The 12,696-nt window shown below is 42.0% G+C and overlaps 1 protein-coding gene across 2 annotated transcripts; it reads right to left on the bottom strand.

Moving 5' to 3' along the window:
- Positions 1-438: 438 nt before the first annotated feature.
- On the bottom strand, positions 439-12,183 carry LOC122785820 (GEM interacting protein). 2 transcript variants are annotated; one of them, XM_044051786.1, is made up of 21 exons: positions 11,934-12,183; positions 10,266-10,365; positions 9,705-9,801; positions 9,460-9,523; positions 7,342-7,467; positions 6,291-6,355; positions 6,056-6,163; positions 5,888-5,968; positions 5,561-5,722; positions 5,331-5,468; positions 4,843-5,033; positions 4,626-4,717; positions 4,469-4,531; positions 4,282-4,368; positions 4,045-4,187; positions 3,778-3,954; positions 3,548-3,685; positions 3,238-3,437; positions 2,795-3,119; positions 2,117-2,216; positions 439-1,378 (listed from the first exon to the last, which is right to left on the bottom strand). In XM_044051786.1, exons 1-21 carry the CDS (start codon positions 11,977-11,979, stop codon positions 771-773), a joined length of 3,111 nt encoding a protein of 1,036 aa, XP_043907721.1. In that variant the 5' UTR covers positions 11,980-12,183; the 3' UTR covers positions 439-770. The 2 variants fall into 2 exon arrangements, with proteins under 2 accessions (XP_043907721.1, XP_043907722.1); XM_044051787.1 differs by having other exon boundaries at positions 4,626-4,711.
- Positions 12,184-12,696: the final 513 nt, after the last annotated feature.

Here is a 12,696-nt window from a genome sequence, read left to right as displayed (position 1 = left end):
CCATGGATCATGGTCCTTAAGTGGCATGATAACATTAAATTGCCGAGAAATATGATCAAAACAAAAATGAATGGCAAAAATATAGTTGTAGTCAAACACACATTTACAAAATGTTCACTCACTTTATACCAAAGAAACATCCATAAATATCCCTTTGTTCTCAAAAGGCTGATGTAAGAAGAGCTATTTAACACCATGTAGTAATTGCACATACATGGTTTATTTCCCTTCTACTATTGTGTGTTTGACATGTTTCCTCTCGCACTGGAAGACTATCGCCCCCTTGTGTGAAAACCGGGAAGGTGCACTAGACTAAAATCATCTATTATGTTACAAATCCCGGGTCATGCTTTTCCCATGTGGAGCCTACTTATTTTTAAAAAACAAAACAAGAAAAACACACAACAATATTAACAATTTAACTCCAAACAGACTTCATTTGTATTTTTTCACAGGCTTTATTATAGTTTGTTTGGGACAAAAACATGTCGAGTATAGTAATCTGAAAACTTAAAGCACCTGCTTGTTACATTCAAATGCATTCAATTAACACCTCAAATGTCCTCGTGGGCATCAGACAGCTGGATGGTCAATAGATCCAGTTCTTAAACAGGATTAGTTGAGACAAGGCTGTGGCTTCACACCTGAACTTTCCTACTAACAGCTGAAAACAGTCGATAAGTGCCAAACAGTTAGAGGCAGTTTGATACTAAGGATCTCCCTTGTGCAAGTGTATTTCGGTGAACTCTCTGGAAATTTCCACCACTCCTTTAGACAAAGAGCTGCTCATCTTTCCCCGAGTGGCTGCGTCTCAGTTTCAGACTTGCCAGGATCTTCTGGGCTGGTGAGGTCAGGTTGTGCTCAACAGGAAATGTCTTTGATAAGTGACACAGAGTCAACTGTCCAGCACTCAGTGTGTTATTGGACATGTTTGTGTTCAGATGAGCTGGACACACATCTGCTTCCTCCTGAGAGAAATCCAGTGTTGTATCAGACAGTGTCTCAGGTGGATCCAGTCCTAACATATACTGCATAACCTTACGTGGGCTTAGTGGAAGATCCACTTTACTCCCTGCAACATTGGCAGAGTGGTGGGGCATGTGATTGTTCTCACAGTGGACCTTTTGGGGATGTCTATGCATCCCAGTCTCTGGAGAAGAGCTGCGGCTGCTGTCAGCACTCCCCGTATTGCCCCTCACTGCTGCAGGCTGTCTAGCTGCACGACCTGGGTTGGAGAGTCTAGTTCCAGTGTTATGATGCCGGTGATACATCACAGGCTGTCTGGTGAGGCGATAGCATGGCTGAGTCATCAAATCAGAGTCTGGTTCTTCCACCAGCTCATTCTTATGATGGGCTGATGCCGCTCTTATAGCCAGGACTGCGGCAGAAAAGAGTGAACAAGTGGATTATTCATTAAAGAAGTGCAGTTAGATTATGCAAGTCGTTTTCACATGGTCTAAGCAAACACAGAATCTTCAATCAGCAACCTATACTTAAGGTTGTGTTCTGCTGGAGGTGCACCCCTGAGCAGAATGCACTGATTTTGGAGATGCAATTGTCATGAGTGATCAGAGGCCCTGAGGCTGCTGCAAAGCAAGAGTAAAGCCAGCAAAGAAAAGATGAAACCTCAAGGGCAGCAAAAGTAAAATGCCATTATTTTTGTGAGATTGCTGTTTAAATATGCCCAAGACTCAAAAGTAAAAGAAAAAAACTGAAACTGAAATAACCACGTTATCAATGTAGCATTTAAATAAAAAAGAATTTGCAGAAAAAACACCTGACTCACACAGTTTTACATATTAATGCCACACAATGGCTTCAGTCACAAAATATGGAAGTGTTAGTTTTAAAAATAGAAGGAGGAAACGAGTCACTTGAGAAAAAAAAGGAACTGCAACAGACCCCTGAGGCACTCTGTACCTCCACTATCTGGTGCTTGGGAAGATAGAGCAAACTACACTATAAATATAATGCAATGCCCCAAACAAGCAAAGTTGCGCTCAAAAATAATGTATATTTTATAATACAAACCACTGCATAAAGTAAAATAAAACTACTGCTGACACATCACTAAGGATTAAGCTTTGTAACTCTTCTGTCACTACACCCCGCCTACCTGCTCTCTCATTGGCTTCAGGGCTGAGCTGGTCCACTGCCTCATTGGATGAAGACTTGTCAGATATATAACCCTCGCTTGACTCTCTCTTGATTCGACTCTGTTGAAATGACACAAATTGAGTGGCGGATGTTTACAGACCACATCGATGCCTGATATAGTGCAGTACTACAGCATTATGTAGTGAAACAGTACTTGTGGGGAAACAAAACTGGGATGAGACATTGAGCCAATTTACATCCCTCATAAAGTAAATTTCACTCAGGACATTTGAAACTGTCGGAAATGTCAATTTTTTTAATTTTTTTTAACCCTATTGAGGAAGTGACATTTATTTTGTCTGTGTCTCTAAACCATCTGCTACAGCCACTGTAATATGTTTTGTTCATAAGCAACAGAAGAGAAACGCCAAAGCTTGAAAATAGGTCATGCAGGCAGAAGAAGCAGAGAAGGCAGTAGCTGTACAGCATGTTAAGACTGACAGAATAACTCTAAGGTCTAAGATGCCAAGTGCTAAGCCTCTTAAAACAACAGGTGAATTAATCAGCTCATGTACGAACTCTCTCTGCCCTTATGTACATGCAAAGCAACAGCCACTGATCCCTTTTGAAACACAAGTAGCAGTCAAATGAAGACTACTCTTTAAAGTCCTGAATGATCTGAGGCTGCAGCACTTACTTCTAGTGAGCGTGGGCGCTCTTTGGATGAGTTCTCATGTCGTGGGCTGATGTAGACGTCCCCGTCCAGTGGACAGGAAGCTCTGGGAGGGTTCTCTGGAAGAGGTGCAGTGGGGACTGGAGGAGGGGGTGTATCGGGTCTCTGCTGAAGGCCAAAAACTATGTCATGGTGTGTGATGAGAAACTCAACAAGGACAGCCTGGAAACTGGTCTCCAGCAGGGCAATCATTGACATGTCTGTAGACACAAGGGGGCGCAATAGTGTTGGCCCAAACACAATGCCCAAATTGCTAGCAGACATCTTGTTCTCGTAGTTTTCTGAAACTCTGTGAAGACAAATTCAAAAAGCAAACGCACAGTTTTGAATTTTAAGCCCATATGAACTTAGTGTTGTAGTGGACAGTGTAACCAATGTGAAGGTTTATTAGTCAGCTCCATGCTCACTTTTGCAGGTGAGACATCATGTGCTGCAAAATGCTGTAGCAATATGGAGGAAGTTTTTGTAGTAGCTTCTGGATGTTGTGGATGATGTTCGTGATCTCATTAGTGTCTGGCGTCTGCTCTCTTTCACTCAAAAGTTGAATGGTCTTCCCCACAGCAATGAAGTCGTTGTACAGGTCAAAGGTGAGTATTGGCTCTGGAAGCTGGAAGAGAAAACAGTGAGAATATGTTGTGATTTTTTTTCCACCCAGATATTTAATCAACATGAGCTCATATCATCATCCTGTTTAATTCTGTGAAGTTGCCTCCGTACCTCTTTGAAGAAGTGCTTGAGGATCGAGGTGATATCGTGGGGTGAAAGGTCAGAGAGGTCCACCTGCTCTTTCTGCATCTCAAAGGCCTGACAGAGTTTCTGTATGCGAGGCTTGGATCCGCTCACACGGTACACCCCCTAACAGCAAAACCAGACCAGTTTTAAACCATAGCGAACAACCGGGAGCCTCTAAATTTTGGCTACTGACTGTAATAACTGGCAAACAATACCTGGACTGAGAGAGCACGACTCTCAATCTCAGATGTGCAGCGCTGCACCACAAAGGGCACTTCATCTGGCCTGTCACGAGTTAGTAGAGAGAGGTCTACTCCAAACACAGTGCCTTTCCTGTGCTCGCACTCCAGCTGACACACCTCCATACACTTCCTGTGTAAAGCCACCCCACACTGAAGGTGCAGTGAAGGAATAGGAGAGATTACATTACTCTACATCAGTCTTCCCCAAATTGTCCTTTTCTCTAGCATTGGGCTTCATACCTCCTCACATTCGACCCCACTGACGACAATGTAGTTGTCACACTGCTTGCATTTTGCCATCTTACTCTTCATCTTCCTGAGTCGGTGTGTTATTGCTGCTCGAGAAAATGTGCGCACCTTGACTAGCTGACAATCCGTGTACTCTGTAGGAAAAATACATGGTTTAAACACATGAGTCAATGCCCATGGTGATGTATTTCAAGTCAGGTATGGAGACATAAAAATGGAGCAACGAACCCGATTCTGATGCCAAGTGCTCATCCAGGTCATCGGAGGACACGGTTAATGTGGACGCGGTTTTAGGAAGCCTCCTGTTACTGTGAGCTTCAGTTTCGCATTCATGTGCAGCAGAGAAACAATTACCGTTACAATGTTGTCATATGAATTTGAAGGAACATATAAACAAATAAAGGCGTGTGCTTACCAGGACTGGACAGAGATTCTAGACTGCCCCCAAAACTCTCACTGTCACTGCACCCTGTTCTCCCTAAATGACACCCAAACAAATAGGAGAACATGAATGAAATTGAATGAAAGTGGAGACTTTTAAAACAGTCATAAAGGCAGAGGGGAGTCCTTACTGCCATCACTGGGTCTCCTGTAAGAGCTCTCATCTGTCAGAGATGAAGAATCCTGCAGAGAGCTGAGGGCACTGTTGGGTTTTCGTCTGTTCCTTTCAAATAAAAGTAAAAAAGATTAATAAAGAAGCAGAAGTACACAGAACGCACCAAAATAGTTTTCCCCATTTAAATAGACGGAAGAGAAAATGTCTTTACAAATATGAACAGTTGATCATACCCTTTGCCCTGAGGAACATACTCCTGGAAGGTGAAGTCTTGCAAAGGTTGCTCGAGGCGGCGCTTGCTGAGGATGTAGAGCAGGTACGGCTCCCCGGGCTCCAGGGATCTGCACGTCACCTCCAGATTGTGGTAGTCAAGGGGGACGGACTCTATCTGCTGCCGCTGGAAGTAAAACATGTTGACGGTGGCCTGATGCAGAGAGGAGAGGTGTTGTTTTATAATAATGAAAAGTTGTAGTTGTAATGTAGTAAACATATCATTAATAAAGCATTGCTCAAGTAGACTAGTATACTGAATTCCATAAGACATGCATTTATTTGTGCAGAAGTGAAGATTTTAGTTACATACATGCTTGATCATGAATTAATACAATATATAAGAAAATATGAATGTCATTTTTGTACTGTATATATCTCACATATGCTTACAGACTCCCCCACTGGACAACCTGTGTAGCAGGAAGTCTTTCTTTGATTTCATACCAACCTCTTTGAGCACAGTGTCTCCCTGACAGATGAGTTTGCGGACGTGAGTAATAAGTCTCTCCTTGACTTTCACTAATTCCTCTTGGTGGATCCTGGCATCATTCACACACTGTCTGTACTGGAGCTCTGCCTCCATCACCTGGAGGAGACAGAGTGAAACCTGAGCGGCTATACAAATACTTATTATTAACACATTGAAATAAACAACCCTACAGTATTATTAAAATGTACCTTGGTCTGGGCTTCATCCTTAGACTTCCTCCTCTTATCCAGTGTTTTAAATCCAGCGGTGTCGTCCACTGCTTTAGCAGAGACAGCTTTAGCCTTTTCTAGCTCGTCACACCGTTGAAAGTATTGATGCTGAGCCTTTTTAAATGCCGTCACTGCTTCGTTCTGAAAACATACAGATAAAAAAAAAATACAGATGAGTTTGTCGAACCTATAAGAGACTGAATATTCTTTAACAAAGCTTAATCCATATTTTTGCTGTAGATTCTGATTCAAACATCCTCAGGAACATCCTGAGGTTGTGATAAACAAGATTCTGAATTCACTCACCATCCTCCTCTGTTCTTTTGTCCACTGCTCCTTAAACTCTCTGCGCCACTTGTCAATTTCATTCCTCTTGGCAGTCAAGGCCTTCGAGGGAAAAAGATTAAGGATTAAGCACAAAGTCATTGTTACACGCCTGTGTTTTTGTACAGGTGAATTTGTGACTTTCCATACTTGGTAACAGCGGTGTTGTAGCAGCTCAGAAGTCTTTCTTGAGGTCACGCTGTTCTTGATATCTTGCTCCAGTGCCATGGTGTAGATGTACTGTAAAGGCATCATTTCCTAAAACAGGCAACAGGCAAGTCACAAACACAAGCTTTCTGCCAAATACATAAATAATTCAGTGGCACAATCTGAGATAATCACAACAACACTGCTTTTTCTACACTTGCAGTAAACAAAGTTGAACCTGCTGTGCCACACTGGCTTTTGCTCCTTCGGCTGTCTTCATCACATTCTTTGCAAATTCTTGTTCTGTTCAGAAAAAAAACAGAACAAGCTTGAAAAGCAATTTCTGGGACACCTTTTCCGACAACTCCAAAATTGACTGAAAAGCTCATCAGTCATCCATTCATTTTGACCATGTCAGTAGAACTGATTTGACACAAATGACCACAAGACATTTATTTTAAACTTAAACATCCAAAACTGGGATAATCAGGCTGTGTTTCAGCATTGATGTGATTCTAGCACTCTCACAACTGCTCTTTGGACACATTAGTGTGGATATTAGGGATCACGTGTCATTGCTTTACAATGTGCAATCCACAGTGGTTTGTGGCTGAGCTCCACCCTGCAGCATTTGTCTGTTGCTTAACACTGCTTCTTTACATAACTGAGCCTCTCTGTTGTATTTTGATTAGTTATATGCTCAGCATTCCAGTCTGGACACTGGTCACTTGTACAGGCAGATGCTGGAGTAATCACTGCCTATATACTCTAAAAGGCACCTCATCTCCTGTATTACCCTCTTCTTGACAGCTAATCTGCCCTCTAATCCCGTCTGTGTGTGTGTGTGTGTGTGTGTGTGTGTGTGTGTGTGTGTGTGTGTATGCAATATGTAGCTCACTGGAGTGACTGCACCACCCACAGAAATCCTCACTGACTGAAATAATAGAGACACCATGTTACAGCAGGTTACATCCTGGTGCTCAATCATATCAACCCTCAAAAATATCTGTACTGTTGTTGCTTTAGAGATGCATCTGCTCTACAGAGAGACTGGTATTGTAATGTTAAGAATATTTATTTATTTAAGACAACTTTTAGTCACATTTACTTAAATCAACTTGGGAAATGTATGGACTTTCTCATGTCAAAATACTTTATATTGTGAGTCATGCCCACAAAAAGACACTCAGAGAGGACTTCCTGATACAGCATTTGTCTACAATGGGCTCTTCCTCCTAAGCTACAGTGATGGCATTTTATTTTATTCATTTAGTTGCATGAGCACTTACCCAAGCTGATTCTCTTCTCCATCCAGGCAAGTAGGTCTTTGGCATAGCGGCACCACATCTTGGCATACTGCAGCGCTGCTTCCACTCCATCCTCACAGCGACAAAGTGCCAAGTCTGCTTCCTGGGCTGAGACGGAGTACATCAGCATCACTGCAGGCTCCACACACTTGGAGCTCTACCAGGGCGCACACAATGTCGGCTGGGCTACAACCCAATCTCCTGGAGGACTCACACAGCCTCTAGCCTCAAAGAAACACTTATCTTCTGTAGAGTATCAACCCCAAGCTCCATGACTTCGTCAGACAAGATGATAATGATCAAAAGTCACTTAAAAAAAAAACAGGAAACATTTGACTGTGTGTAATAAGTCATAGCTGCTCCTCCTCTTCCTAATGTGGTTTCCAGTAGGTGTCATGGCCATGTATGAGTCTCTTGCATGAGAAATAAGATGAGCGTACACTGTTGCTGGTTGGCAAAAATCTCTTTTTATAATCAGTCCTACATCTCCTGGATGACACAGGCGTGTATGTGACCTGAGGGAGTTGAGTTTCAATAGATCAGACAAAGCTTGAGCTGAATAACTTCCCTCTAAACCCTCTTCCTCTCTCTGCCTAGCCACTCCTTCTTACACCTGCTCACTTGTAGTCAGCTCAACAGAAACAAGCTGTGCTGTGAGAGGAGGGTGAGGAACACCACTCAGTGCCAGTGTGCAGTATCACAGACCGCCATGTCACAGCTGTGGTCAGGCAAACCGGGTGTTGATATGACAGCCACTCTCTGTTCTTCCCCTGTGACTCACACTGACACAGGGCGGACGAGTGACACTCATGTGGTCTCTCTCAAACTCCGCACTCAGACTCCGCACCACTTTCCTTTCTTTTCCCCCCTTCATCATTTTGCTTCCCCTCCAACACAATTTATCAAATAAAGGCTGTAATTAAAATCTATTCCTGCGCATCTTCATTTTGCCCTGCAGCCAGAGTTCAGTGCAAAAGATGCATTTGAAGAATTTTCACTTCTGCAAAGGGACCACAGTGCAGTTCAGATGCTTTCAGTTATGAGCAAGCAGAACAAGTTCCCTCTCAAGTTCCTCACTCAGGACAATTCTGGCCTGTTCACATTACACAGATGTAAAACAGTTAGAGTGGTATAAAAATCCAAACATGGTGATATTTTCTTCTTAGCACAATCCACAACAAAGACCAGGCAACTCCAGAGGTCAACCCTGCAGTGTTGACCTCTCATAGCCTTTCCTCTTTATGTTTCGTTTCAGGGAGGGAAATGAGCACTTTAAGAAATCACTCTCCATACAGACTCTCAACTGCTTCATGGCCATGGCTTCCAGCATCCAGATTGGGGATTATCCATGTCAGTACCAGATTGCAGAGTGAGGCTTTAGAGAAGCATCGTGTGAGATTTACCTCCTGGTGTGTGACCCCAACCAATGAGCGCAAACAAAACCAGATTGCTGGAGCGCATGCCCTAGTAATGCGTGGCAGTCAATTAAAATGACACGAAGGGTTGGTATCTTTGGAAAATCACTGGTCTTTTGCAGAGCGATGCCAAGACTTGGAGCCAAATTTAGAGCCAAAATGAAAGCACCAAGAATGATTTTAGTGTTGCAATATTCAGTCAATTACTGGCTATACTCGCATTTATTTCACAGCCAATGCTCTCTGTTCCTGCAATTCCAATGCTCTTACAGTGTCCTGTGACTTGAAGGGGTCGAGTCACACTCTTTTTGGATTTACTGCCTTTACTGTGACCCCGTCTTTCTTTTTTCTTTAGGCCCCGCTGTCTTCCCCTTGTTTATAAGGTAAAACCTGAGAGCAGCTGTGTCCAACTTTAATCCTCTTTCTTTATCCTAATCTTATTACAGCAGGGTAATTACAACTTGTGGCTAATATATATATATATATATATATATATATGTATGAACAAGTGAAGTAAAGATTGAAGAAGGTGTCACAGACATTAAGGATTTTTTGGGATGTCAGTCTCATCATGGTGATGGTCTACACCTGTGATTTTAATCATTACAACTAGTTAAATTAAACAAACTGATACTGACACTCACAGGAGATGCTATAGACAGGCACACATGCACTCACAACATACCTGATGAGCATCCATCAGCTTCACTGCCCTCAGAGCGTACCTGTACGCAAAATGCCTCTTCACTCTGTTGGAAAAAAACAAATAAACAAAGAGAAAAAAAGAAAATCAATAATGCTCCACAAGCAGTCTCTTTAAAAGAATCAACACAGTTTCTGCCATCATCGACAGCTTTCCTTAACAACAAGCAGGACAGAAACATTAGAATGTCATGTATGTCAGTGTTTAAAACAGTATGGATTCCTTACAGACTCATCGTGTTGGTCTATGAGCTCTGAGCCGTCGGCAGTGATGGATTCTGAGAGGGACTGTGAGTCAATGTCTGCCAGCAGATCCTCCCCTTCACTAAACGCAGCAGGAATGAATAAAGACATACAGTAAATAGCAATACCTAATATGGCAGGAACACACTATTTTCAAATAATCAATCAGATGTTATATGTTGATTATAGTCTAACTGAGCTTATTGTTGGGCTCAATTGCATCACACAAATCTTAACTGTACTGTGAGTGGTGTCAGTGCTGAAAAGGGCATTGTTAAATAACTTTCTCTCTTGAAACAATGCGTATTGAGAGATTATCCAAAGCAGGATGAGTTCAGCCTGTGAATAACAGCTTAGAGTTGATACAACACAGCAGTTTGAATCGCGAGCACTTTCCAGTCAGTTAAACCCTTCCAGAATCTCTGAATGACGCCTCACAAGCCATTGTTTTTTGACTACAGTATTAAGAACAATATGAACATACAATGTGATGCTGGAGGCAAAACAAGCACCCGCTAGTACTATTTGTAAACGTATGGTACTTACGCAGAGATTAGAGATAATTCGAGATTGTCGAAATCTCTGAAGATCTCACTGTATCGCTTGGTTTCAGATTTAGAATGCCTCTTCTTTACATCTGAAACGACTAAAGGAAAAGACACATGAAATAATGATATGGTCTAAAACACAGTGTGTCAGATAGAGGACCAATGTAGATCTGAAATCCAGAAATATCTTCACCACCAAACACAGAGCAATCAATCAATATCAATTTTTTTTCCCCTTTGTTAAATTTGTCTTGTTTGTGTATATAAAAGCCCTCAAAATAACACACTGTGACCACCATGACATGCCAACACACGTATAAAGGTTAAGGCCAAACCAGAGACTGGTAGCATTATGGGAGCATTAAGATCGACAGATGAACAGGACACAGATTACTTTCTACAATCCCCAAGGTCTTTTCTTTAATATACTGTACAAGTTTGCATGGTGATGAAAGGATGAAGCTCTGTCCTGCTTTACTTTACATGTGTTTACAACAGCTCTATTTCTTAGCTGCTCGGCAAAAGGCATCAGATGCCCAACTAACAACATAAAACAAGAGAAAGATCAGTGGGGATAAATATCAGTGGTAACAAAGCGGTAAAAAAAAGACAAAGACTCGTGAACTTATTTCTAACACGTAACATGTGAACTAAAATGGAGGAATACATTTGGATAATGCAATGCTTTAACATTCATGCATTACAGCCATGGCAGCCTGTGGCCAAGGGGAAAGGGAACTTGACTTTTAACCGGAGGGTCGCCGGTTCAAATCCCCACCCGGCCAAAAAGGGCTGGGGTACCCCTGAGCAAGGTACCCAACCCCCAATGCTCCCCGGGCGCCACTCAGTGTGGCAGCCCACTGCTCCTAATTCTAGGATGGGTCAAAATGCAGAGGAATACTTTCCCTACGGGGATTAATAAAAACTAACTTTAACTTTACCGTTTGTATTCCAGAGACACTTAAAAACCTTAAAACCTGCTGATTTACAACAGACACACAAAATGAAAAGGCAATCTCTCTCTCTCTCTCTCTCAGATGCATCTCCATTTTGGTCAACCACATCCTGCTCGCAGTTCGTGTCTCATCTCATTATGAACATTAAGCCCTTGTTTTTCACACCAGCAGCGTTTCAGAGTACAAATAATAACTAAGAAGCAAATGTAATGTCCTAAATACAAAAAATAATCTAATTTTTATCAGATAGACGCGATATTTCAATGACCACATACAATTATACTTTAATGAGGTTATATATTCTTTGCAGTTTGCAATGGATTACAGTCGTTTTTTTAAATTTCCTGTCAAATAAAAAATACAGAAGTCACACAGAAAGGACAGAAGAAGACTGTGTCAAAGCAAAGTAAGAGTTCAGGAAGTTCACAATCCTTCTTTGACTGTCCAGGCACACGCAACCACATGTATCACTCATGTCGAAAGTCAGTATAGAAAGCTATTTTTTTAAATCAGCCCACAGTAAGATTATAATCCAATTCAAACCAATTGCCAAGTAAAGACATTTTCAGGTAAGAGACAGCATTTTAAATGGTTTGAAAACAAATCAAATCAGAATATAAAACCAATGTGGGCAACACAATACATGAAGTGAAAGACAACACTTACTGAAAGGAAATACTTAAAAAAGAAATGTAATTGTTTGTGCTCACCTGTGGCTTGTAAGGACTCCTGGTTTGATACTTGTTCTTCTTCCATTTCTGCTCAACGGTCACAGCAGCAAGAACCTACCGACTACACTCACACATAATCCACTGTACATACTATTGTGTCGAGACAGTATTGTTGAGGAGGCAGGAAATCTGCAGTGTGTACATGCACTGACACACTTATCGGTAGCATGCTGCCATTTCAGCTCTGACAATTATCTTCCTCTGGCAGAGTGGAGGTTAGCCAATATTTTCACCACCACGGGAAGAGGAAGTGTAGCTTTCTGACACTGCAGACCCCGCCCATGCAGTGAGAAGGTGCAACTGTGTTTCAAGATTGTATTTGTTGTGAAAAAGAGTTCTGATTTTGACATCGGTACAAGGCATAGCTGATATTTGAAGCAAAGTGTCAAGTTAAAGTGATACCAGATCAAATGTGAGAAGATGCCAGGTTGTTGGAAGACTCAGTTTCTCTCTGTGACAGAGCTCACCACTGTTTGAGGAAGACGCGTACTTAAAACCGTACACAGGTGTAACAGAGACCCGGTTGGAGCAAGGGCCTTTCTGCATGGAGTTTGCATGGTCTCCCTGTGTGTATGTGGGTTTTCTCTCTGCCATAATAATGCACCAAACTTCCTGCCATATACTGCAAATGTTTTAAGTGAAGTGAGCTTTTTCTGTTTACACTACTTTGTTACTGGCTGCTGAGCCGACACAGCATAATGGAAAGTACAGCAATGTGCATCCTATATGCTGTAGCAATAAA

The sequence above is a fragment of the Solea senegalensis genome, linkage group LG19 (genome assembly GCF_019176455.1).
Source record: "Solea senegalensis isolate Sse05_10M linkage group LG19, IFAPA_SoseM_1, whole genome shotgun sequence".
In the NCBI taxonomy this organism is placed as follows: domain Eukaryota; kingdom Metazoa; phylum Chordata; class Actinopteri; order Pleuronectiformes; family Soleidae; genus Solea; species Solea senegalensis.
Note: the sequence above shows the minus strand (reverse complement) of the source record. Positions and strands in the feature narration are given on the sequence as shown.